Source organism: Hyaena hyaena, unplaced genomic scaffold (genome assembly GCF_003009895.1).
Source record: "Hyaena hyaena isolate Hyena2069 unplaced genomic scaffold, ASM300989v1 scaffold_451, whole genome shotgun sequence".
NCBI classification, from domain to species: Eukaryota; Metazoa; Chordata; class Mammalia; order Carnivora; family Hyaenidae; genus Hyaena; species Hyaena hyaena.
In genome coordinates, this window is record NW_024081080.1 from 1,277,527 (window position 1) to 1,304,306 (window position 26,780).

The window sequence follows — 26,780 nt, forward strand, 5'->3', positions numbered from 1 at the left end:
TCATTTAATAGAAGGGACTTTTATTATTTTTTAAAAGATAATTCATACAGCCATTGATTATACAGAGTGATTTCTCAGTACTTTTGTCTTTCCACCTAAGAAATCGGAATACACCATGATGAGGATGATAATGCCAAAACAAGATTGCTGGCTCATCACCTAGGGTACAAATACACACCTAATTGTTTGACACTTTATTGAACGCAAAGCAAGATTAAACATCTTTGCCTTCGTTGTACACAGCCGAAGCAGGAGCCCAGGGAGGGGAAGACGGCATGGTTTTCCTTGGTGGGGAAGGTGTGAGCCCCCGTAGTCCTGTCTTGCTGTGGGAAGACTAACCCATGTTCTGTCGGTTGCCATAGCCTCTGGGATGGGTGTCCTTCCAGTCATCCCACTCCCGAGCTCTGTGGAGCGCTTGCTCATCATCCTCTTCCTCCTTTTGCTCCTGATCTTCATGTTCCTGAGCAGCTCTTTTGAGCTCTGCTAGAGTGGAAAAATGGGAAAGCAGGGGTGAGGAGCTAAGGGAATGTCAGGGGCCTTAGCTCCACCCTGAACACAGCTGCACAAAATGAGAACAAGGAATACTGCCTACCTGCCTACCCCGGGGCCAGCAGAGTCAGGGTATTTCTATTACTTAGTCAGTGACGTGTTAAATAATAGGTAAGAAAGGATGCACTGAGTAGTTTACAGAAGAAGGCAAAAACATAAAAGTTGAATTCTCCAAATCAGTTCTATTTTGGGAAAGAAATCTTGCTGAAAAGGCCAAACACTACCCCTTACACACACACACACCAAAAACACCAACTGCACAACAGAACCCCAGCATGCCAAAAACAATGAAGCAAAAAAAAAATTATGATTTACTGATCTGTGGTGTGTCCAGAAGGAGGGACTGCTGGTGACTTTTTCTCCTCCATCCAGTTCCTTTATTACAGTTCTACAGGGGTGTGTGTGTGTGTGTGTGTGTGTGTGAAGGTGTATGTGTGTGTGTGAAGTTGTAAATCACAGGGCAGCTGAACCTACCGGAAAAGAATATCTGTGCTATTTGACACTTGTTTGGAACAGGGTCTGAAATCCGAAAGGCACACCCAAAAGAAATTAAACCAACTGCTACATCCATCTTTTGCATTCATTCCATTTTCTTTGAGAGGTAAGGGAGCATTTCTTGGCTACCCTGAGTTTGCCCAGGAGAAAAATTCTCATTACTACGGTAACAAATGAAATACATGGGAATCTGATGTCTTCCAATCTGATCTCTTGTGTGTGTATTTTTTGAAACAATTTTTACTGTAAAATAAAAGATACTGGAAATCACACACAAAAAAAATATATAACTTAAGTTTTAATGAGGAGGTTATACCTTTGTAGCCTCCACTTGGACCAAGAAATAGAACTTCTAGGGGCGCCTGGGTGGCTCACTTGGTTAAGCGTCCAACTTCAGCTCAGGTCATGATCTCACAGTTCGTGAGTTTGAGCCCCGTGTCGGGCTCTGTGCTGTGTTGACAGCTCAGAGCCTGGAGCCTGCTTCAGATTCTGTATCTCCCTCTCTCTCTCTCTGCCCCTCCCCTGCTCATTCTCTCTCTCCTCTCAAAAACAAAAACATTAGGGGCGCCTGGGTGGCTTAGTCGGTTAAGCGTCCGACTTTCGCTTAGGTCATGATCTCGCGGTTTGTGGGTTCGAGCCCCGCGTCGGGCTCTGTGCTGACTGCCAGCTCAGAACCTGGAGCCTGTTTCAGTCTGTGACACCCTCTCTCTCTGACCCTCCCCTGCTCACGCTGTCTCTCTCTCTCCTAGAAATAAATAAAAATATTAAAAAAAAAAAAACAAAAAAACAAAAACAAAAACATTAAAAAACATTTAAAAAAAGCAAAGAAATAGAGCTTCTGTACCTATCCAAAAGCTTCTTCAGGAGCATCTTCCAAATCAGAACGCTCCCCTTCTCCTCCCAAAAGGTAACCACTAAACCAACTTTTATAGTAATAACTTCCTGGCATTTATTATAGTTTTATTACCCAAGTCTGATTCCCTAGACGCCAGAGTTGTCTATTTGTACATTTTTGTGCTCAATGATTTTTAGTACAGAGTTGTGAAACCTTCACCACCGATAAATGATTTCCTTTACCCCAAAAAGATCCCTTGTGCCCACATACTGTTGATTCCCTTTCCTTCCTGCCCCTTAGCCCCAGGCTGCAAGCAATCTACCTTCTGTCCCTATAGATGTGCCTATTCTGGAAATTTCATATAAATGGAGTCAAACAATATATGGTGTTTGTGTCTGACTTCTTTCACTTAGCATCGTGTTTTTAAGGTTAGTCTTGCTCATTTAAACACGTTTTCAGATCGGGGCACCTGGGTGGCTCAGTCGGTTAAGCATCTGACTTTGGCTTAGGTCGTGATCTCACACAGTTTGTGAGTTCAAGCCCCGCGTCGGGCTCTGTGCTGACAACTCAGAGCTTGGAGCCTGCTTCAGATTCTGTGTCTCCCTTTCTTTCTGCCCCTCCCCCGCTCACACTCTTTCTCTCAAAAATAAAAAATAAAAACATTAAAAAATATACAGACAAAAAAATTAACATGTTTTGAGATCTTGTTAATCTACAGTTTCCAACCCCATCCTTTTCTATCCTTCCAAATTATCTATTGAAGAAACTGGGGCATCTGACCTGTATAGTTTCCCCAAATCTGGATTTTGCTGACTGTGTAGTTGTGCTGCAGTCCAACAGGGTCTTCCGTATTTCTGTACATTGGCAAGTGGATACCGAGGCTTGATCTGACTCAGGGCTGAGCCCTTCTGCATGACTCCAGCTGGTGCTGTGCTCCCTCACCAGGTGGCTCATAACATATATGTCTCATGTGTTGTGATGTTGGCAACTGATGCTTCATGCCTGGATTCACTGATTTTCTGGAGGTTTCAAAAAGCTGATGCTCCTCATTTTAACATCACTCTTTTATTAACTAGAATGCTTTTTTGAAGAGAGGCTTCCTCTCATCTCCTACTATTTAGTTACTCAAGGGGGGGAAAAAACAATGTAAATGCTTGATTCTTTCACTTTGTTTACCACTTGTCAAGGTAATCAATCAATTGGTTCCTTATCATCCTCTAAAATTGAACAGTTTCTATTTTCAAATATAATTGCAACTCATGGATTTAAATATATACATGTTTAAGTAGGCTTTATGCCCAGCGTGGAGCCCAATGTGGGGTTTGAACTCACGTTCCTGAGATCATGACCTGAGCTGAGATCAAGAGTTGAATGCTTAACTGACTGAGCCACTGAGGTGCCCCAACATATTTGATGGGTTTTAACCCACGACAATGATTTCTTTAAAAATATGTAAATAAGCTTTTAATAGAATAGTTTTATATTTACAGAAAATTTGAGAAGATAGCATGGAATTCCTATGTATCTGTACCCAATTTCCCCTATGATTAGCATCCTACACTACTTTTTCCCTGAGGCTTTTTTTTTTAATGTTTTATTTATTTCTGAGAGAGAGACAGAGAGACAGCGTGAGCAGGGGAGGGTCAGAGAGAGAGGGAGATACAGAATCTGAAACAGGCTCCAGGCTCTGAGCTGGCTGTCAGCACAGAGCCCGACGCAGGGCTCGAACCCACGAACCATGAGATCATGACCTGAGCCGAAGTCTTAACCGACTGAGCCACCCAGGCGACCCTCGCTGAGGTTTTATCTAATGTCCTTTTTTCGTCCCAGGATCCCACCCAGAGCGCCACATTATATTTAGTCCTCTGTCTCTTTAGTCTCATTTCAGTTGTGACAATTTCTCAGATATTCCTTGTTTTTGAGGACCTGAGCAGTTGTGATGAGTGCTCATCAGATATTTTTCAGAATGTCCCTCAATTTAGGAGTACCTGATGTTTTTCTCCTAATTAGACTGGGGTTATAGGGTTTGGAAAAGAATATCATAAAGGCTGAAATGTCCTTCTCATCACATCAAATCTCGGCTACACAACCATCAACATGACTTCTCACTGATGATGTTAATCAACCTGGATCATCCGACTAAGACAGTGTTTGTAAGGTTCCTAACTGTGAAGTTTTTCCCCCTCCCCTTCCACACTGTGGTCTTTGGAAGTCACTAAACAGCCCACAACTGAGAGGGAGAGGGAGTTATGCTCCATGTCCTTGAGACGGGAGTATATATGCAAATTATTTAGCGTTTTTCTGTCTCTTCTCCTCCATTTATGTCATCATTTATTTCTATCACTATAGACTCATGGGTAGTTATACATGTTTTTGGTAATCTAATACTGTTATTTTCCTGCTCAAATTCTTCCAGTTTTGGTCAGCAAGAGTTCTTTCAGCTGGCCCTTGTGTCCATTAACATACTTAGATTGTTTTGTTTTTTGAGTCCTTTATTTTCTAGTACTAAAAGATGCTTTGGGGTCATCTTGTTTATTCTCTGCCCCAGCCTAGAAGAAGCCATTTCTCTAATGGGTTCTGGTTTTTAGAGAATGATATGAGAAACCCAAATGTGTGCTCTGGATGTGCTCGTTGCTACTAACAACAGTTTGAAGCCAAACTGTCTCTGGACAATGGAAACTTTCAAACTGGCTTCTGAGTCCTTTTGATATGACCCTAGTTGTTTTTGAAAATGTCTTCCCTATCTTGTTTTTAAAGAATGTGTGTATGTATGCGTGTGTATATGCATTTGGGGGGGGGGGAAGGAAGACAGGGAGAGAAATTCCCAAGCAGGTTCCCCGCCATCGGCACAGAGCCTGAACTCACGAACCATGAGATCACAACCTGAGCCGATATCAAGAGTCGGACAATTAACCGACTGAGCAACCCAGATGGCCCTCTTCTCTATATTTCTAACAAGATGTTTCCAGCTCATCTTGTAAATTTCCTACCCTAGACTTGGAATTAGCTATTTCTCTAAGATATCCTGGTTTCTTTTAATGGGAATGGTATTTCAAGACCACAAGCTGTGTGCGTGCGTTTACTTTTAATAAAATTTCAGCACCTTATTTCTAACTTAACCTTTTTTGAATTACATCTGTTTTCTTCCACACTAAAAGTGTTACTTCTCAAAGAAAGATGATAGAATTAGACTATCATAATTACTCATTTATAGTATTTCACACAGTTTCAGAATAACACTAATGCTGTCACACCAATATAATTGCTGAGAACAGTTCATTCTTTTTTGCATATGCTTTCCCCAATTCTCTATTTTAAAAAATAGCTGTACTGTATCTACATTTTCTGAACACTGAACATATAAACATTACATACTCTAGTGTCTCCCTTTTAATCTCTATTTAGTCTTGGTTCTACAAGTAACTAGTGCTCACCACCAGTACTTAGTTGAAGTCTTTCTCATCATTTTGGCTGTCTGAAACTCATTCTCTAGTAAATTCCTTAGGAAGGGATCCTAGGAACAGTATTTCCTGAGCTCCTCTATGTTCATAAACGTCTATACTCTTTATACCTAGCAGTTTTACCAGATATAGTGTCCTTGGCTCCTAGTCCTCCCCTTGAGTATCTCAAATACTGCAGTTTATTCTGGCATAAAAGCATTGGTGTCACAAGAGTTGGAAAGTGACCTTTCTTTCCTTTAAAATCATCTGCTGGTTTTGCTGAAATGTCTAAGGCATTTTTCCCTCTTTTTTCAAAGTCTAGTAATGTTATTAGAACCTGTCTTGTCAGTCTCAGGTACACGTGTGCTTTATCAAATTGTATCTTTTTTTTAATGCCAGGAAAGTTTCCTAAACATTAGCTTTTCGCATTTATTCTTTCTTTCTCCTTGCTTTGGTTGATTATCCTATTATCCATAAGCCTGGTCTTGTTTGCTATCTTTAACACTAGTCACTTTCCCCACACCCCCAGTCCTGTTTATCTTTGTGTCGTTTTTTTTTTAATGTAAAACATTTTTTTTTTTTTTACCTTAGTAAGGCATTTTCTGGTATGTTCACCCATTCTGGCTTGCTTCCGGTCTAGCTTTCACTTCTGAAATAATTCTTCTCCCAAGTTGTCACGGCATTTCTGTGTTTTATGAATCCTGCTTTATATTGTTCTCCTATGTCTTATACAGTTTTCCTAATGCTATCCAACTAATTTTCAAACAGTATGTATTTTTTAACAGTAAAAATATTAGATTTTTAAAAACAGCACAGATTTTAGATTTGTTGTTTTTTTGAGTGTGTCCTTCTGGAGCGCTTTTGATTCCCCTTCCCCCTCCCACCTTTATAGTAATTTTGTGTGAGATCTGACCTTGGTAAATTTTGTGTTCAATTTTTTTTTTACAGCTTTGAGATAGATTTCACATGCCATAAACTTTACCGATTTAAAGTGTCCAGTTCAGTTGTTTAACATAGCGCTGAAGTCCTAGCATCAGCCATCAGACAACAAAAGGAAATAAAAGGCATCAGAATTGGCAAAGAGGAAGTCAACCTTTCACTCTTTGCAGACGACATGATACAGTACATAGAAAACCCGACAGACTCCACCAGAAGCCTACTAGAACTGATCCAGAATTCAGCCAAGTTGCAGGGTACAAAATCAACGTGCAGAAATCGGTTGCATTTTTATACACCAATAATGAAGCAACAGAAAGAGAAATCAAGAAACTGATCCCATTCACAACTGCACAAAAAACCATAAAGTACCTAGGAATAAACCTACCCAAGGATACAAGAGATCTTTATGATGAAAACTATAGAAAACTTATGAAGGAAATTGAAGAAGACACAGAGAAATGGAAAAACATTCCATGCTCATGGATCAGAAGAATAAATATAGTTAAAATGTCATTACTACCCAAAGCAATCTACACATTCAATGCAATCCCAATCAAAATTGCACCAGCATACTTCTCAACACTAGAAGAAACTATTCTAAAATTTGTATGGAACCACAAAAGGGATACAAGTGTGCTGTTTTGAAGGGCCACATGCACCCCAATGTTTATAGCCATGCTATAGACAATTGCCAAAGTAGGGAAAGAGCCCAAATGTCTACCAACTGATGAATGGATAAAGAAGATGTGGCATATAAAATATATATATATATATATATATATATTATATTCCACATATATAATGGAAAACTACTCAGCAATCAAAAAGAATGAAATCTTGCCACTTTCAACTACGTGGATGGAACTAGAGGGTATTATGCTAAGTGAAATTAGAGAAAGACATATGACTTCACTCATAAGAGGAATCTGAGATACAAAACAGATGAACATAAGGGAAGCAAAAATATTATAAAAACATTATTGTTTATGATATTAAGATATATATAAATATTAAATATAGATTTATAGTTTATAATTTATATATATTAAATATAGAGAGACAGAGGGTTGCTGGAGAGGTTGTGGGAGGGGAGATGGGCTACATGGGAAAGAGGGCATTAAGGAATCTACTCCTGAAATCACTGGTGCACTATATGCTAACTAACTTGGATGTAAATTAAGAAGGAAAAAAACCAACTATATTCTAAAAATATTTGAAGACGTCCTAGGTATGTTGTTATTGATTGATAATTTAATTCCATTGTGGTCAGGGAACATATTTAGTGTGATCTCAATCCTTGAAACTTACTGAGACTTATTTGATGGCCCAGAATATCATCTCTCTTGATGAATGTACCACGCACACTTGAAAAAACGACGTGTTTTGCAATTGTTGGATATATTGTTCTATAAATGTAAAACAGGTTAAGGTGGCTGCTAGTGTTGTCCAGATCATCTACGTCCTTACCGATTTCCTGTCTAGTAATTCTTTCAATTAGTGAAAGAGAAGTATTAAAATCTCCAACTATGAGTGAGGTTTGTCTATTTCTCTATTTTCATCTGTCAATTTTTAATTCTTGTAATTTAAAGCCTGTTATTAGACATGAAGATGTTTACTACTGCTAGACCTTCCTGATAAATTTCCCCTTTTATTGGTATGAAATGCCCTTATTTACATCCAGTACTACCTTTTGTCTTGAAGTCTAATTTATCTGACTTTATTATAGCTACTACAGCTTTCTTTTGCTTATTGTCAGCATGGTATATTCTTTTTCATCTTTTCACTTTTATCCAATCTGTGCCTTTACATTTAAAACGCATCTCTTGGGGCACCTGGGTGGCTCAGTTGGTTGAACGTCTGACCACTGATTTTGGCTCAGGTCATATCATCACGGTTTGTGAGGTCAAGCCCCATGTCGGGCTCTGTGCTGACAGTGCAGAGCTTGCTTGGGATTCTGTCTCCCTCTCTCTCTGCCCCTCCACATGTGCTCACTCTTGCTTTCTCAAAAGAAATAAACATTTAATAAAATACAATGCATCTCTTGTAGACAGTGTGTAGCTGAATCTGAAATCAATCTCTGATTTCTAATTTGGAGGTTTATTCCATTTAAATTTAGAATAATTACTGATATGATTGGAATGGGATTTACTATTCTGCTACTGGTTTTCTGTTCACCACTTCTGGGTTTCTTTTGTTTCTCTAGTCATTCTTTTTTGCTTTCTTCTAATTTATCCATTGACTTTATAACTTTGTCTATTTACATTATTTTTAAAAATAGACAATACACAGTTTTGCCATATACCTCCTGCCCCCACAGAGGCATAGCTTCCCCTACTATCAACATCCTGCGCCAGGGTGGAACATTTGTTACAATCAGCAAATCTAGACTGACACATCCGTGTATCAGCCAAAGTCCATGGTCTACATTAGAGTTCATTCCTGGTTTTGAACATTCTATGGGTTTGGAAAAATGTATACAATGGCATGTATACACTAGTCTCCTTGCCCTAAATATCCTCTGTGCTCCACCTACTCATCCCTTCTCCTCTAACTCCCAGCAAACATTGATCCTTTTACTGTCTCTCCAGTTTTGCCTTTTCCAGAAAGTCATATAGTTGGAATCAGATGGCATGTAGCCTTTTCAGACCAGCTTCTTTCACTTAGTAATCTATATTTAAGTTTTTCCATATCTTTTCTATTTCTTGATAAGCTCTCTGTCTTTTTTTTTTTTTTTTTAAAGCAATGAATACTATTCTACTGTCTGGATGTACCACACGTTATCCTTTCAAGCTACCGAGAACATCTTGGTTGCTTTCAAGTTTTGGCCATTATGAATAAAGCTGCCATAACCACTGTGTGCAGGGTTTTATGTAGACCTAAATTTTCAACTTATTGGGGTAAATACCAAGGAGCAGGACTGCTGGATCGTCTGGTAAGAGTATGCTTAAGTTTATTAAGCAATGGTCTTCCCAGGTGGCTGTACCACTTGGCATCCTCATTTGCATTGAGTGAGTCCCTGCTGTTCCCATGGGTATGTTCCCCATGTCAGCTTTTGGTATTCTGGATTTTGGCCATTTGTCTAGGGGGTGTAGTGGTATCACTGTTGTTTTAATTTGCAATTCCTTAATGACATATGATGTTGAGCTTCTTTTCATATACTTATTTGCCCTCTGTAGATCTTCTCTGGTGAGGTGTCTACTCAGGTCTTCTCCCTATTTTTTAATTGGGTATTTGTTTCTGTTTTGTTGAGTTTTAAGAATTCTTTGTATGTTTTGGAGAAGAGTCTTTTATCAGATTTGTCTTTTGCAACTATTTTCTGCCAGTCTGTGGCTTGTCTTCTCATTCTCCAGATGCATTATTTTTTAAGTGGTTGCTCTAGGTAATACAATATTCCTTCCTAACTTTCCAGTCTCCTTGGAGTTAATACCAAACCATGTCAGAGGCAGCCTCAAAGATGAACCCTGACTATCTCAGCCTTCCGGTATTCATGCTTTTCTGTAGTCCCCTCCCACACTACGTGGCCCACAGTATATGGCAGAAGTCATGGTATGTCACTTCCAAAGCCAGGTTCAAAAAGATACTGAGGCTTCTGTCCTGGTCATTCTCATTCAGATCATTTGCTTTGGGGACAGGAAGCTCTTAGCTGTGAGCAACCTCAGAGAAAGACCCACAAGGGGACGCCTCCTGCCAAGGGCCACATGAATGATGAGTCCATGAGTGTGAAGTAGATCCTCCAGCCTCAGTCAAGCATTCAGAAGACTGCATAGCTTAGGTGTCATCTGACACCCTGACTGCAACCTCAAGAGATCCAAAGCCAGAATCACCCAGTAAAGTTGATGCTGGATTCCTCACTCTCAGAAAATATGTGAGACGACAAATGTTTATTATTTTAAGTTGCTAAATTTTTGCAGTAACTTGTTACACAGCAATAGATAATATGTACCACTTCACATAAAACAGAAGAATCTCACACAACAAGGTCCCATTTACTCTGTCCTTTTTGCTATAGCCATCATATGTATTCCATCTACATACAGTATAATCCCCACAGGACGGTATTATAATTTTTGCCTTAAGAAAGCCTTTTTTTGAAAAGCCCTTTTGAAAAGTGGGGAGGGAAATAGTCCTTTGTATTTACCCACATAATTACCATTTCTGCTGTACCTTATTCCTTGAATATCCAAGTTTCCATCTGGTATCATTCCCTTTAGCCTAAAGAACTTCCTTCAGAAGCTCTCACAATGTCAGTTTCGTGGTGAAGAATTCCTTCAGCTTTATCTGAAAATGCCTTAATTATGCCTTCATTTTTATGTATATTTTCACTGGGTATAAAATTCTGGAGTGACAGGTTTTCTTCCTCCCCCAAAACTTTACAGATGTTGCTCCACTGTCTCTGGCTCCCACGGTTTCTAATGGGAAGTCAGAAACAACTCGTGTCGTTGTTCTTCTAAATGTAATATGTACTTTATCCCTGGCTGCTTTCAAGATTTTCTCTTTTTGTTTGGTTTTCAGCAGTTTGACAATGATGTGCCTATGTGTGGCTTTCTTTGTATTTAACTTGCTTGGGGCTTGATAAGATTTCTGAATCTGTAAATTTGTGTTTCATTGACTTAGGAAACATTTTAGCCATCATGTCTTCAAAAAATTTTTTTCTGGCCCCTTTTCTTCTCTCTTCTTGCCTATCATTAAGCTTACCCAATGGCTTGTAAACTTCAGGTATTGTATTTTTCAGCTTCAGAATTTGTGTGTACTTCCCACTTCTCTACTGAGATTTCTTTCTATTTGTTTCTTCTTCTTTTTTTTTGAGCATGAAAATAAAATCTTTTAGTTATTACCCACCAATAAGAGAAAGTTAGGTTTACAGTTTTAGCTCTTGACACAAAGTGAACTAGAAGGCCAATCTACATCCATTGGATACAACTAACGGATCAACTTTTTAAAGTTCAGGCTATCTTGAAAGCTTGCAACATACTCGATATCACTGCATTCTCTAGCAACAGAATATCAGCAATGGCTGACACAAAGTAGAACTTGTGAAGTGTTTTGATAGGAGGTGTTTCTATATGTTGCTAAAAATCGAGAGGATTATCAACATGTTACATGTCCAGGAACAAGTTAGATTACTTGAAAGTCTAACTACAATGATTTAGGAGTGTGTATGCTGCAAACTCAAGAGGGCTCAAGAGTCCATATGGGCGACATTAATACTTGCCACTGGGTAGCAGGTACATTTGTAAATATAAACTTTGTGGATAGGGGCGCCTGGGTGGCTTAGTCGGTTAAGCGTCCGACTTTTACTTAGGTCATGATCTCGTGGTTCGTGGGTTCGAACCCCGCGTTGGGCTCTGTGCTGACTGCCAGCTCAGAGCCTGGAGCCTGTTTCAGAGTCTGTGACTCCCTCTCTCTCTGACCCTGCCCTGCTCACGCTGTTTCTCTCTCTCTCTCTCTCTCTCTCTCTCTCCTAGAAATAAATAAAACATTAAAAAAATAAAAAAAAAAACTTTGTGGATAATAGACATTATCCACTAAAATTTCTTATCTTTTCACTTATTACAAAGCATATTTCCCTCTCTGTCCTTGAGCATGTAAATAAACTGCTTTAAAGTCCCTGTCTGCTAATTTCAACATCTGTGTCATCTGGGGTTGGTCTCCACTGACTGCTTTTCCTCTTGAGTATAAGTCCCATTTTCCTGGTTTTCCCCTCTGTATAGTATAGTATAGTAGTTTAGAATTAAATCCCAGACTTTGTGAATGCTATGTTGTAGAGACTCTGAGTTCTGGTTCATTTTAGCAGGCAGTTCATTTGTCTAGAACCAAAATTCCAAATTCTATTTCCTCCGCACCGGGCAGCAGCTGAACCCTCCATTGTTATTTAAGCCCTATCTAGGGTGCTTGGAGTCTATCCTGAGCACACATAGCTTAGGTGTCAGCCTGACATTTGGCCAAGGTTGATACAGAGAATAAGGGCTCCTCCTCTATGGTTCTGTCCTTCATGGGATATCATCTTATTTTTCTGCTTTATGGGATGTCGTCTCATTTTTTCAGTTGCTATGGTCACCTGGAACTCATTTTTCTCGTTCCTCAACCAGTAAGGCTGTAAGTGTCTATCCAAGTTTCACCTACCCCCACATTTCAGCAACTTCAGACTGCCAATGGGTGAGAAGATGTAAAAAACAGGAAACCCTTTGAAATGACCACTCTTCTCTTCTCTGTGATATAGTGGAAACAGCACTGGAACTAGGAGTTTTAAGCCTGAAATCAAACCCTAGCCTGGCCACTTTCTAGCTATGTTGAGTTTGGGTACATCAGTTCTCAGACACCATTTCCTCACCCTAAAGTGGGGATAAGCGTGTTTGCTCCATAGGATTGTTAGGAGGATCAAATGAGATAAGGAAACAGACTCAGAGGGGCTAGATGATGTCCTATCTACTAAGCGGCAGGAGTAATTAGTTACCCCAGGTCTGGCCATACTTCTTCTAATAAACCATGTTGCTTCCATCTTTATAGGGACCCCAACCTCTCCCTTCCAATGATGCCTCAAGTATGTACCATCATCTAATTACTGAGTTGGACACCAAGAATACAGTAAGTCAAAGTCCCTGTCCTCCAGAAATTCCAAGCACCATTCCCTTCTTCTAAGTGTTGACTACTCTCCAGTCATTCTCTAGTTCCTTCAGGTAGCATTTTTATTTTCTTCAGTTTGTAATTATTATCTTTGGGGGATACTGGCCTGATAGAACCTACTCCGCCATTACCAGAAGCGGAAATGCTGTCCATGAATTTTTGGTTTTGCTGCCTAGCTGCTCAGTCTGTTTTTATGCCACGACATCTAGAAAGATTCTAGAATCATGCAGCTGCTCCCTACATCCTCCCCAAATCATCTATTTATCTTAATAATAAAGAAAACAAAGTAGTGCCTAGAATCTTTGTCCAGATTCCTTCTGCTCCTAAAGGGCAACAGTACTTGGTCTGAATTTAACTGCTAGGGAGTAAGGGACCAATAACAGTATAACTGCTTTTCTCGTACCCATTCATACCTGGTGTTCTCTCGGCTATGCCCTGATCTGGTAATGCTCCGTATTTCCGATGCTGATCATACCAGTCATTCACCGTCATCGATGCCAGACTTGGATAACCAGCTCCAAATACTCTGCAAGAATCACACTGCATTTAGAAAACTAAACATGCACAGCACTATTAAAAAGCCTCTTCTCTTTAGTGACAAAGGCTGCGTCTGTTTCATCCTGGCTCCCCTGCCCAGCTATCTTCTGAGGAGCTGTGTAAGCTGGAGGATATGTAACAAGAGACATCCAGGAAGGGGCTGTATAGTCAAGAGCTTTCATGAGATGATAAATAGCTCAGGATCATTGCCTAGAAAGCAATCCCAGAGGCCAGTGTCCCACAAAGCAGATGCTTTGTATTTACAGCTGGTGGGTCTAAAAGGTACACAGAGGAAAGGAGACTTTCCTGTCACCCAATGGAAGAGCATCTTCTTTCGAGAACTCAGAATTAAATCTGAAACAGGCAAATACATCCTTTTGAGAACTGTAGCTGAAGGTAATGGGAAACAACTGAAGTGTACAATTCTCTTCTAGATCCCTTTCTTCTTTGTTTTATTTTTGTGGGCTTTCCTTTGAGCCCATTTTTAAGCTTGAGTTTGAGTGAAATGTCTGATGAAGACAGACATATAGAAAATATTAGAGGTAACATCCCATTGATGAAAGAACAGCCACCACAGATGAGGACATGGCCTGTTAACAATGTCCGTTCTGTCTGTTACTGAACCATAAAAGCAGGGTGCCTACAAAGGCAACCCATTTTTTAATACTACCTACTTGGCTTGGGCCATGTTCCGAGTGAGAACGAAGGGTTTCATTGGAGGCCTGTCTTGACGAGGTGAGTAAGAAGTTGATGCCTGGAAAGGAAATTCATTATCAGAAATGCATTTGCCATTCTGCCTACCCCATGATATAGGCTCTTAAGTCTTCAGATGACTGGAAAGCCCTGGATTCAAATGGTGCCCACTCCCTATTTGTCAGTCTCTAAGATGCAACAGCAGAATACTAATGGTGGAGGCTGCTTAGCTCCCTTGAGGAGGCCTGAGTACCTTGCTGAAAAGAGGGGAAGAGAAAGTTCTCCGAGAAATCATCTCACCAAAAGTATAAACATCAGTTGGCTTTAAGATATTCCCCTCTAGGGGATGGGCATGAAGGAGGGCACTTTGGGGATGAGCACTGAGTGTTATGTAGAAACTAATTTGACAATAAACTATTTGTAAAAAAAAAAAAAATAAAATAAAACAAAATAACGTAAAAAAAAAAAAAAAGATATTCCCCTCTAAAGAAGGAGATTCCAAAGGCTTTTTCCATGTTCCAGATAAATCCCTTGAGCTGATTTTGAAGTCCCTTTCCTCAGCCTGGCCTTCAGTGCTAAAGTTGAATGATTAAGACCCTTTCCAATATAACTAGTCAATAACTGCCAGGTTTTTAGAAGACAGTGTTCCTAAATGCAAGGGGGAAAGAATGTGTTAGTAACTTTCATATAGTGGCATATGACAAGGTTTCAGGGAATCTCAGCTGTCCTGAGCATACTGAAACAAAGTATGGTCAGAGAAAAGGTGTTCACTTAGGTCTACATCCATCACTTCCAGAGCTGATCCAAACACCAAATAAGAGAGTGTTTAGGGGCGCCTGGGTGGCTCAGTTGGTTAGGCATCCGACTTCGGCTCAGGTCATGATCTCGCAGTTGGTTGTTTCGAGCCCCATGTTGGGCTCTATGTTGACAGCTCAGAGCCTGGAGCCTGCTTTGGATTCTGTGTCTCCGTGTCTCCCTCTCTCTCTGCCCCTCCCCTGCTCATGCTCTGTCTCTCTTTCAAAAATAAATAAATGTCTTAAAATAGAGAGAGAGAGAGAGAGAGAGAGAGAGAGAGAGAGAATGTTTAACAACAGCAACAACAGCAAAGAATGGGGCAGGCAAGGATCCAGTAGAGGCCAGCCTCAAAACGCTCGAAAACCACTCATCTAGAGATGCTCAAGGGGCCTCCTGGCCTTAGAATATTGTTTTTCTTTTTTTAAAGATTTTATTTTCTTTCATTAAGTTTATTTTTTAAAATAGTTCTTGTTAAGTTGGTTTCCATATAACAGCCAGTGCTCACAAACTGAGGACAGATGGTGGTGGGGGAGAGAGGAAGGGAGGAGGGCACTTGTGGGGATGAGCACTGGGTGTTATATGGAATACTGTTTATTTCTGATCCTTTAACACGAGGAACTACGTTGATGTTGATGTTACCAGGAGGCATAAGCTCCTGGGCTAATAACTGGTACAAATCCAATTAGGAAGAGGTTTCTCTGAGAACCGAAATAAATGCTTGCAACTAGCTGATACATTCAACTCAAGCCACGTTTGTATCTTGAACCGAAAAGTAGGTGGCAGTGGAGCCTAATCTTTTGAAACAGCGGCTCCAAAACAGGGTGATGATCTTCAAAGACGGCCAAATCTGTGTTACACCAGGTTTTCTTGATCAGCACACCCAGCATTCCGTGCATGGAAATGTCCTCCTGTGTCTCCTACTTGGGAGATCTAAGGGTGTGAGAGCGCATCATTGTCTAAGTTAAATTTGGATTCCTTCTCAAACCTAAATATATTCCTGATCTTTCCTTTGATCTTCTTCTTCCTACTCTTTTCTCTTTTCCCTCTGGTGCCACTTTCCTTCTCCATTCCCATTCCATTCCTCTTCCTGTTTGTTTATTACAGTCAAGCACAGATTTTTTTAGAGGCCCACCTCCCTTTGCATTCCTTCGGCAGTCGTGACCTCTCACAGCCAAAACCAATTTTTACTTCAGAGAAGTCTCTCTCTCTGTGGCATGTCACACAATTATAAACGGCTAGAAGCGTTTTACAGGTTAGAAAGCCCTGGGGAACAACATCGTAAGCTCCAGAGAAGGCTAGTGAAGCTTCAGCCTTCCTCCACTAATCTTAAGAAGAACAATGCTTTTATGAAGACTTAAAAGGATTTTAATTTGGTTACTCTCCTGTATAACGTTCATCTCTCTGAAAGTAGCTTTTTGAGCTATCTGGGCAGCAACCAGGCTTACCTCTTTTAAGGAGTCTTTTTCTCTCAGGATCTTCATCTCCTGGTCAATGCTCTCAATCTCTTCTAAGCTGATACCAATCCACCTTCGAAGGTGAAGGAGGTAATATTCACGAACACGCTCATCATCTGCTTGACCACTTTCCACAGCAGATTTCATTGCAGACAACCTATGCTCCACCTCCTTCTTCTGCTTGTATCTGTTCCACAGAAAAGCATTACCCATGAACTCAAAAATAGAGTGGTATTCCTTCAAAGGAGGCCACAATAAGAGTTTACCTTTGCTGACGACCAGGCAGGGAGTATGCCGGTTTCCAGTTTGGCAAAAATACAGATTCTCTACCCCAGAACTCACCACCAGGGCAGTTCCCTCAAGACTGCAGGGTAAGGAACGGATGAGTAGGGGCTGAGAACCACATTCTAAAGGCAGAAAAATACAGAAATAACCTGATCTGAGCAACTCCTCCCCTCATCTTTCCAGATGCAAGCTCAAGGCTTACTAGGGTGGATACTTAGCATCACACAAGGTCCACTTGGGAAGTACAACTTCAAAGAGTCACAGACTCTTAAGGGTTATTTAATTGTCACTGATGCAGGAATTCCTTGGGAAACAGCCTAAAGAAATTGGTCATCTCTTCTTTTTTTCTGGGCAAAACAATCCCAGCTCTTCTGCCTCATCCTTTTGCTAAGGGAATCATATGGTTTGAACCAAGGAAATACTCTATTGTATTTTTCTCAAGTACAAGGTTCTATACTAAGTGCTTTTATTTATACTATCACATTTTTAAAAAAGCTTTACGCTCAACATGGGGCTGAAAATCACCGTCTGACCCAGCCAGGTGCCTCCCTGACTCATCCTAATATAAAGACTCACAACCATCCTGCTTGCCTTTTTCAGGATGCATTCTAACAGGTCATCTATCATTCACCTGAAAAGATATTTACTGAGTACCTATTGTGTGACAGGCACTCTTCTCAGCACTGGATACACAGCAGTGTATACAAGAAAGTCCTTGCTCTTCAGAAGCTTTTGTTCTAATGGAAGCAGACAAAAAGAGATGATGAGCTGGGCTGTGATAAGTGCCACAAAATAACAGCAAAAAGCAAGGTACGGCAGACAGAATGATGGCACAGAAGTAGAAGTGCTATTATATACACGGTGATCAGGAAGAGGTGACATTTGAGCAAAGACTTCAATAAGGAAGCAAGCCATGCAAATATCTGAGAGAGTGTTCTAAGGGGGAAAGGCAAATACGAAGGTCTTGGAGTAGGAGAGAGCCTAGCTTGACATGTTTGCAAAACAGAAAGGAGGCCACTGTGGCTGGCGTGAAGTGAAGAAGAATTCAGTAAATGAGGTAAAAGAGATGGCCAGGACCACAATTTGTAGAATCCGGTGTGCTCTAAACCCCAAACATCAAATACCAGGATATTTTGAGATAGGAACACACGGCATGAATAGAGTGACATGAAAACTTTTATTTTTGGCTGTTGTATGGAGTGCAGAACGTGGTGGGGGGGTGGGGAGGTGAGAGACAAGGATGGAAGCAGGGAAATTAATTAAGAGGATGTTGCTACAATTTAGATGAGAGACAGTGACTTGAAACAGGGAGGTGGAGAGACATGGATGCATTTAAATTAGAAAACAGATTTATTGGATATGAGGACTTGAGAGAGGAGAGTAAAGGAAAAGAATCTGGAGTTCTTAACCTGAGGTCCATGGACAGAGTTTGAGAGGAGGAGGTCCTTGAATTCCCTGAAATTTAATACAGAATTCTACCTTTTTATTTTTTATTAAAAGAAATTATTATTATTATTTTGCCTGGGAGAGGTCTGTAGTTTTTATCAGATCATCAACAAGGTCCATGACCCACGTAAAGTCAAGAACCACTGCTCTGGAGACATTCTTTATTATACAGAATTTTAGGCTTTTCTGATCCTTTTACCCAACAAGTGGGGCAGTTTCTATATTACAAATAACTGTCACAGCAGCAGCATCGGCAGCCTCTGAGCAAAACAGCACAAAGGTCAATTCGTAGTTCATGAATGCTATTACAGACATCGCTTGAAAACATTTCATTCTGGTCCCAATCCTACCCCCACCCTTTTTCCTGGATGTACCTACATCAGGAGAAAAACATACCAGGGCCTTAGAATGTATACAATCCAGGGTAAATTCTGGGTCAGTTTACTGGTCCTCTGAGTAAGGTTCTTGTGCTTCCTTTCCCATTCTCTGCATGCACTGTCACTGTGCTCTCTGGCTTCTTCTTCACTTCCTCACTCCTCTGACTTCTCTCCTTGTCATCTTTGAAACTTCTAGCTCTTCCACTCCTGCTTTTTTGGTCAGGGTTTTTAACACCTCTTTGTCTTAGTTAAAAGAACCCTTTCTTTTTCTTCTTCTTTTTCTTTAAAGTAGGCTTCGTGCCCAGTGTGGTGCCCAATGTGGGGCTTGAACTCACGACCCTGAGATTGAGACCTGAGCTGAGATCAAGAGTCGGATGCTTAACCGACTGAGCCACCCAGATGTCCCAAGAACCCTTTCTTCCTGTGAGAGCGTATCTGGAACTCCATAAGTAATAAACAGATAAAAACCCACCCTAGTTAAATCAGAGGAGGGCTCCCAACATCCCTCCCTACCCAGGCACTGTGGTGGAATCTTACAGCTCCGAGGTACAGATTGAAAATCACCATCCTAGACCTTCACCACTGTTCTAGGTTTCCACCACTGTTCTAGGTTTCCTATGGCGAGCCATTACATGGAAACACTCCCTACCGCACCACCCATCACCCTTCTGACTCTGGGCCACTTTCCCCGCACCCTTTTTCTGCTCTCAGGCTGCTGCGGAGAGCTCACGAATTACAGATTTGTGTCAAACGAGTCAACGACAAATTCAAATGATCAAACTTTGGCCGAGCAGTCACTCTTGCCCAGTTGTTTTTGTTCATCTTTTGTGGATTCCATGCCACCATCACAGTTGCCAAATGCCCAGCCAATGGCCATCAATTTCCCTCTTTCCCTTAAAATCTCCATAGTTTCACCTTTCCTCCTTCCCTCGTCTTTAAGGAGCTAATGCTGTTTTTACCAGGGCAATGTCTTTACCGTTCTCCTTTTGCTATGAAACCTGTCCCTACCCACATTTTCCCAGGCCTCACGCTATCAGTCAATCCTGGGATCAGCAGTTACGATTTTTCACTCTACTGGTGCCTTTCCCCTATCCTAGAAACACCTTCCCTCAATCCACAGTCTATACTTTACAGTGACCACGCTTCTCGTTTCTGTGCCTTGCTGGAATGAGCACAAGAACTGGGCATTTGAGGATCTGCGTTTAAATCCTCACCTGAACGCTTATGAGGTAACTCTGTACAAGTAAATTCTCATACCCCATTTCCGTATCTCTAAAATGGAGATAATAAGCTGCGTTTCCTGGGGTGGTTAATAGAATCAAATGGAACAATACACATGAAAGTACTTCGTAAGCAGCACCAGAATACAGATACTGTTAGAGGATGGGGAAATGGGAGGCAGGAGGGGCTAGATGATGCCCCACTTATTAAGTGGAGGAAATCAGATTGGTCACTCCAAGTCCACGCTTTCTGTGCAATACCCTATTGCTTCTGTTTTCCTTATGACTACTGTAACTGTTCTATGATCGGCTTGTTGTCTCGGGCTCTAGGGACACAGTGACACAATTATGATACTAGAGATACAATTAGTCAGGATCTCTGACCTTTAGGAGTTCCAAGTTTACAGAATGACAGTTACACTGTGATAAGTAACAAAAACTAAGTGCTATAGTGTCTGGGAGGGAAGCTTGGTGGGGAGAAGCCTCAAAGAGTACTTAACATTTGCTCTCTCTCTCTTTCCCAGGCTTCTATAAGCACTTCTATCTATACTTTGCTGAGTGTCTTACCTCTGAATGCTCTTTCCTGTCTCTTTCTTCTCCCTTAACTTGCCCCAAGGTTTTATCCTTGGCTCTTTTCCCCTCTCTGCATGTTTTTCCTTGGTAAACTATCCATACCCACCAAAGCTCCTAAGGTTTTAGCACCAGCCACCAAACAGCCTCCTCCAAGTTTTAGTTACACTGCCCTCTGTCTATGGACACGGCTACCCAGCCGGCACTTCAGAATCTAAGTTCAGTGAATCTGACACTAGACCCATCCATTACTTACATAGCTTCTACTTCTCTATTTCTGTCACCAGAATGGAGATGCAGATATACAGCCAGACTCTTACTTACTGTCAAAGGTGAGAATCGGCGGAGAGGATATGTGAAGAAACAGGTTTTGAGAGAGAGAGAGAGGATACAACATTTAGGTGTTGTATGCAGGATGGCCTCAGTACGTAAAGAGGGAGGATTTACAGAAAATAAACAAGGATCTCAAAAATGTGTTTTCTAACCCTAGAAATGCTTCCTGCAAAACGAACGTCTTTGATAGCTGTCACTTCATTTTTATCTCTTCTTCCCAGCTGAAATACTATTATAACGTGCCAGTTTGTCTTTCTGCCTCTCGCGGACCTTTCAGGATTCTATACACACATCACTTCCCTGTGCAGACCTCCGACCACAGTACCTTTGGCTTCTGCCCAACTAGAACTTTCTACGTTCCTCGTACATACCTCAAAGCACCCTGCGCCTTGGGCTTCTGCTCATGTTGCTCCCCCTGCTTGTCAATAACGAACACTTCTTGAGCACCTCCTCTATGCCAGGCCCTGTGCTAGGCATACCACACTGAATAAGAGAGAAACGGCTCCTGCCCTCAAGGAGTACACATTCTAGAGCAGGGGAGAAAGACAAAGCCCAGGAAGACAGGAAAATGAAGAGCGTTTCATGCGAGGAGAACAGGTACAAAGACTGTAGCAGGAAGGGGCTGGGCCTGTGCAAAGAACCAAAAGAAAAGGCAACTGGGGCTGGAACCTAGCGGACACGGGAAGAGAACCGGGCGCCAGACCGTGCAGGGCCTCGTAGTCAGTGGCTTGGCTATTTCAGGTGAAGTGCTAGTGGCCTACACTAAGGTAGGACAGTGGAGACCCCAAAAAACAGGAGGACGGAAGATTCGTTTCGTAGCTAGAACTGGCAGGTCTGGCTGGTGGACGGGATGTAGAGATTCAGAAGGGAGGAACTGAAGCTAGCTCCTAGGTGAATGGTGGTACACTGAATGAGATGAAGACCTGGGTGTGGGGGCACACTGGGAGTTGAAAAGCCAAGGGTTCAACTTAGGCCATGTTAAGTCTGAGATGTCTGGGAGTCTGAAGGTCAGGAAAGATCTGGGCTCATGACATAAATGTGGCAGCCATTAGCATAAGGATACCCTCGTTATCTTGTTGGGCAGACATTTTTAAGAAATGTTCAAAGACCAAGCTTTCTAGCCAAAGAAATGCAAATAAAAACAATGAGATACCTTTTCTGGTTTTCCCAATTGGATTTTCTAAGTGTTACCGTGCAAGCCCAGTGTGGTGGGGCATATTCTAAAACTTGGTTACTGTAGAAAACAGTGTTGCCACCATCAAGTCTTAAAATATTCAAACCCTTTGATCTACTCACTGGTCCTTCTAGAAATATATCTTAATGAAACCCTGACAGATGCAGTTAGAGATGCCAGTTCAAAACGCTACTTACAAGAGCAAAACCGAATAAAAACAACACCCCCCCCCCAACCTATACATAGTCTAAGTATTTGACAATAAAAGATTAGTTTAAATCACTGTGGCACAACTATAGGATGGAATATTATGCAACCATTAAACATCATGGTTTCAAAAGACACGGGGAAACGCTCACAATATGTTAGGTTTGAAAAGGATAAACAAAACTATATATACAGTATTATTCCACATCTATTAGCTAAAATAACTATATATCTGGAAGGAAATATATCGGGAAGTTAACAAAGATCATTTCTGAGTGCCAGGATTAAGGCCTTTTTTTTTTTTTTTTAAATTCAAAAATATTGCTTTTCCAATTTTCTACAATCAGTATTATTTCTTTGACATTCAGGAAAATCTGTAATTGCCATTTTTAACCAGAATTCAAGGCTCATCGCAAATGCATTACATTCTGAAACTTCATCCTCATCCCTCCAACCAGACGTGCTCACTCCTTGGCCTTTCTCTGCAACACTGTAGCTCTATGGCATTTATAGTCCTTTTTTGGGGGTATAGTATAATTATCTGGATACTGAACTCATTGGTTAAACTATCTGTCACATGCCAATGGGCTGCCCCCACCTTCTTACAAAAGACATGATGCTGAATTCCACTTCCTATCAGTTTGTCCCATTTCCTCAAACATTATTATTCACTGTCACTAACCCCAAACTATACCACCTGACTAATTATTTACTAGCTTTATAGTCTGTCTCCTCCACCAAAATAAAAGCTTCATGAGGCCACTGACTTCATCTGGTTCTCCATTACCTAGAACAGTTCCTGGCGCTCAAGAAAGGCTCAATACATATTTGCCAAATGAATGAATCGATTTTCAGCTTTCTAGACCAGGCCTCTCTGAGCTACATGCTACCAGATACCTCTATCTGGAGGTATCCTAAACACCTTCAATGGCTCAATACCGAATTTGTACACTCCCCTATCCCCTGATTTGTTCTTCCTCCTCTATACCGCATCTTAATGAGTTCCACAAGCCATCCACCTATGACACAAATGTGGACATCTTCCTTGTGTTGCCTCCATCTACCGCACCTCCCAGAACTAACTGATCACCAAGTTCTCTGCCGATTCAACCCCTCTAAATAAATCTATCCCATCTCTTTTGCCATTGCTGCTGTGAGGCCTCATCACTTGTGACCTAACTGGATCTAATATTCTCCCTCACACTGCTTCCTTCCATACACTGCTCCCAGTGTATGCTAGTTAAAATGCAAATATAACCATGCTGCTCTTTAAAAAAAAAAAAAAAACACAACCCAAAAACCTTCCGTGACTCCCAATCACCAACCGAATTTAGGTTCTTTAGCATGGCCTACTGGTAAGTGACATTTCCAGACTAGTGACTATGTGCCAGACACTGTGCTAGCTGTTTTATGTGCTCTTGTTTATGTTTCTTAACATTAACATTATGTTTCTTGGTACAATTATTACTTTTACATGGTTTCACATAAGGAACCCTGAGGCTCAGACAGGTTATATAAGTTACCCAATGTCCCATGGCTTACAGGTAAAGCTGGGTCTCAAACCCCGCTCTCTGACTCCACAACCAGTACTCAGCTACAAAGATATAACAATAGCTGACTTTGAATACTTACTGTATCAGACATTATGCTAAGTGCTTTTTGTGTATTTCCCTTTTCATCTTCAAAACTACCTTATGAAGAAAGACCTGTTACTGTCCAATTTTACAGCTGGGGAAATTAAGGCACCAAATGATTAAGCAACTTACCCCAAGCGAGAGTGATTAAATGGTGGCAGTGAGATTCAAACCCCTCCCCACGTCCTTAGCAGCGGGGCTGTTCCTTCACCCTCTTCACACCCCAAGTCTCCTTGGTCTGGACCCCACAACATTCTTCAGCATGATTCCTTCCCCTTCTCCCTCACCCCTTTCATGTTCTAGCATCACCTGATTGCTTACAGTGGTTCCCCACACACATCCCCAACCCAGCACTGTGCTCTTTTATGCCCCTGTAGCTTGACTAACACTATTACCTCTGCTGGCTAATGCCCTCCTTTCCTCTTTCTGTAGATGACACTCCTATCCGTCCTTAAACAACTCAGAACAGGAGTCACCTCTTCTAGGGAGCCTTCCTTCTCTTCTGCTCCTTCTTTGGCTAGGTGCCTCTCCTGTCTACTCTCACAGTACCTGTGCATTTCTCCATCACGTCCTTTTATATTGCTACTGTTTCTATGCCTCTTCTCCTCCCCACACTGTATACTCCTCCAAGGTGGAGACCACTCATACTCCTCCAAACACCCTCAGTTTGTACCCCCAGTGCCTAGCATAGATCCTAGCCACTGTGAGCACTCGTCAAAGGTTTTTTTTTTTACACGAAACTGAGAGTAAGCAACTTCTTCAAGGTCACATGATGAAGCTGTGCTAGGACTAACACTAGCTCAGGATGTTACACACCTGAGCCACTACTCAGACCAGAACTTCTCACTCAGTGGACTGTAAATGGATTGTAGCTACGAGGCACTGTGCCCTGCATAGATATTTACCTGCCTGTGCCATATGAATACTGCTATGCTGTGACGTGGGATAAGATTGGGAGACGCTATGCTAAAGTGTGTTCTTCTGCTGGCAACCATAGGGTAGCAGAGGTCTGACAGTTAGGTATGGCCATCTCAGCAAACGCAGAATCTTCTTGAAAACCATACGAGAACTTACTCTCACCAGGGCCTAATGCTGAAAAGGAATCAAGAGAGTGACAGACACCACTGTCCACCCCCCCCCACAAAACATGCACCGCCCCCCACCCCCACGCAATAGCACTGCCATTGGGCAGTCCTCAAATTATAGCTATTGACCCACCTCTCTATTTTAGCCTGTCTTTGAGATGCCATTGCAACGAGGCTAGGATAGGCCATGGAGGAACTAGCAGTATTATTATCAGTTGAGTTGTTCTTGGTTTTGGGCAGCTCAAACTCTGCCACATGATAGTATTGGCACTGAGTTAAGTAGTTTAAAAAGTGTTCTCGAGCCCACTGCAAATGATCTAGACGCTTGCTGGGGTTGACTTGTTTCATGGCGAGCGCTCCTTGAAATGCTGGCACCATCAGGTACTTCAGGTCGGTGGAAGCAATCTCTTCCAAATCTTCATTTTGGCTGGAAAGAGCAAAGATGAGGCTGTGAAGCCTGGATGGACAATCACACTGCAGCCCTTGCTGCCTGCGTGAGGGGAAGGCTGCAGGGGGTGTGAGAAGGGCAAGGCCGAAGGAACAGTGGCCAGTTTTCTTGAATGCAAGTGGCTGACCGCCCACACCTGATGCCTTTGCAGAGAGTCAACACTAGGGAGCAGAGTCGTGGGATATCAACTATCTCGAAGACAGGGGGGGAACGTAAACAAGGTACACAAGATCGCAGTGCGAGGTGGGAATGAAAGGTTCCTAGTCCTTTTTAAAAGGGTCTCCTCTACCCAGACTGAATGACTCCACCCTTGGTAAGCATTATTACCTCCGTTCTTAGCCATTATTACCCTGTTCCCCATACCTGAACAAGTCGAGCTGCGCTACCATTTCAGCAGCCTTCTTAAGGAGGTCTAGTGCCTTGAACACCTTATCTTGGATTATGCGGGAACCGGTGGGCTCAGTCGCTACTTCCACTTCGTCCAGAAGCTGCCTGCTGGTTTCGAACAGCTCGGGGAGCCGTGGCAGCAGTAACTCGTCTTCAGCTGTTGCCATCTTGGGGAAGGGAGGAACGCGCAAGACCTCACTTCCGGGGTCAAAGGCAATCTTGGAAAAGGAGAATTCGGCGAGTGTGAACGAAACCGGAAAGAGCACCGTATTGGTTCAGTCGCTTCATTGTTACCAAAGCGTCAAACAGACCTTCCGGAAGCCGCTGGTCGCAGTCACTGCCCACGGGTCCCATGGGCTTATTTTTCCAGGCTGCTGCCTATCGGCAAGTAGCAGACATCTGCTAAAAACAAGCAAACAAAGCCCAGCCCTGGGTGCTGTTTTACGGTTTGCTCCTCGCCGACTCCAGGCCGGGATGTTCCGTGGGTTCTGTGCTCAGGCGCGGCGGGACGAGGCTGAATTCACTGCGGTGGCGGGCGCGCTGCGGAGGCCGGCCAGGCGCGCGCCTCTCCTCGCGAGACGCTCCCTTTGTTAAGGGGCCGGGGCAGACAGGGGCTCCAGGTGCTTGTTTCGATTGTCTGCACCCTTGAGTGCGAAGTGAGATGGCGCCCCCCTGCGGCTTCCATGCCTCCAGCCGCTGGGACCCCAGGCTTCTCCCAAGCCAATCCTGGGACCCGCCCTCTTCCCATCCACGTCATTCCTCCTACACACACACACGCACGCACGCACGCACGCACGCACGCCTACCCTACGCCCCCCACCCCCCGACCCCTGCGACCTACCGGCCGGGCTCCTACACACACCCACCCCTTCCTCCCAAACCCCTGCAACTCTAGTCACTCCAAAGTCGGCTTCCTTTCCAAAGTCATTGTGTGAAACCCTTTTTGATACCCTCCCCACACCCAAGCCACTGAAAATTTTCACTTTCTATGAATCTCCGTCAAAGCACCAACGACAATGGATTACAGTTAGCGATTTACAAATCTATTTCCCATACCAGAATGAGTCTGATTTAAGTTTTACACCCTTCCAGCTAACCTACTGCCTGGGCCTTATCTAGTGCTCAGTGGCCTAAGAATATAAGAAAAAAAAAGTCGGTTTGGAAAGCAGCACAATCGTGCAGAACTGTGGTGTTCAATAAGGTAGCATCTAGCCACGTGGAGCTACTGAGCCCTTGAATGTGGCTATTTTGAA

General features: G+C 42.3%; 1 protein-coding gene across 2 annotated transcripts; it reads right to left on the bottom strand.

The window, feature by feature from the left end:
- Positions 1-25,874, bottom strand: IGBP1 (immunoglobulin binding protein 1). 2 transcript variants are annotated; one of them, XM_039253379.1, is made up of 6 exons: positions 25,504-25,874; positions 24,826-25,119; positions 16,353-16,548; positions 14,094-14,173; positions 13,296-13,408; positions 1-480 (listed from the first exon to the last, which is right to left on the bottom strand). In XM_039253379.1, exons 1-6 carry the CDS (start codon positions 25,692-25,694, stop codon positions 335-337), a joined length of 1,020 nt encoding a protein of 339 aa, XP_039109310.1. In that variant the 5' UTR covers positions 25,695-25,874; the 3' UTR covers positions 1-334. The 2 variants fall into 2 exon arrangements, with proteins under 2 accessions (XP_039109310.1, XP_039109309.1); XM_039253378.1 differs by having other exon boundaries at positions 1-483; positions 25,504-25,806.
- Positions 25,875-26,780: the final 906 nt, after the last annotated feature.

Coding starts and splice junctions, on each gene's coding strand:
- IGBP1 (XM_039253378.1), bottom strand. CDS start 25,694: ATGGCAACAGCTGAAGACGAGTTACTGCTGCCACGGCTCCCCGAGCTG. Junction 16,549..24,825: donor AGACAGGCTAAAATAGAGAG/GTGGGTCAATAG, acceptor TCTGTGGAACAG/ATACAAGCAGAAGAAGGAGG. Junction 13,409..14,093: donor CGGAACATGGCCCAAGCCAA/GTAGGTAGTATT, acceptor TGATTCTTGCAG/AGTATTTGGAGCTGGTTATC.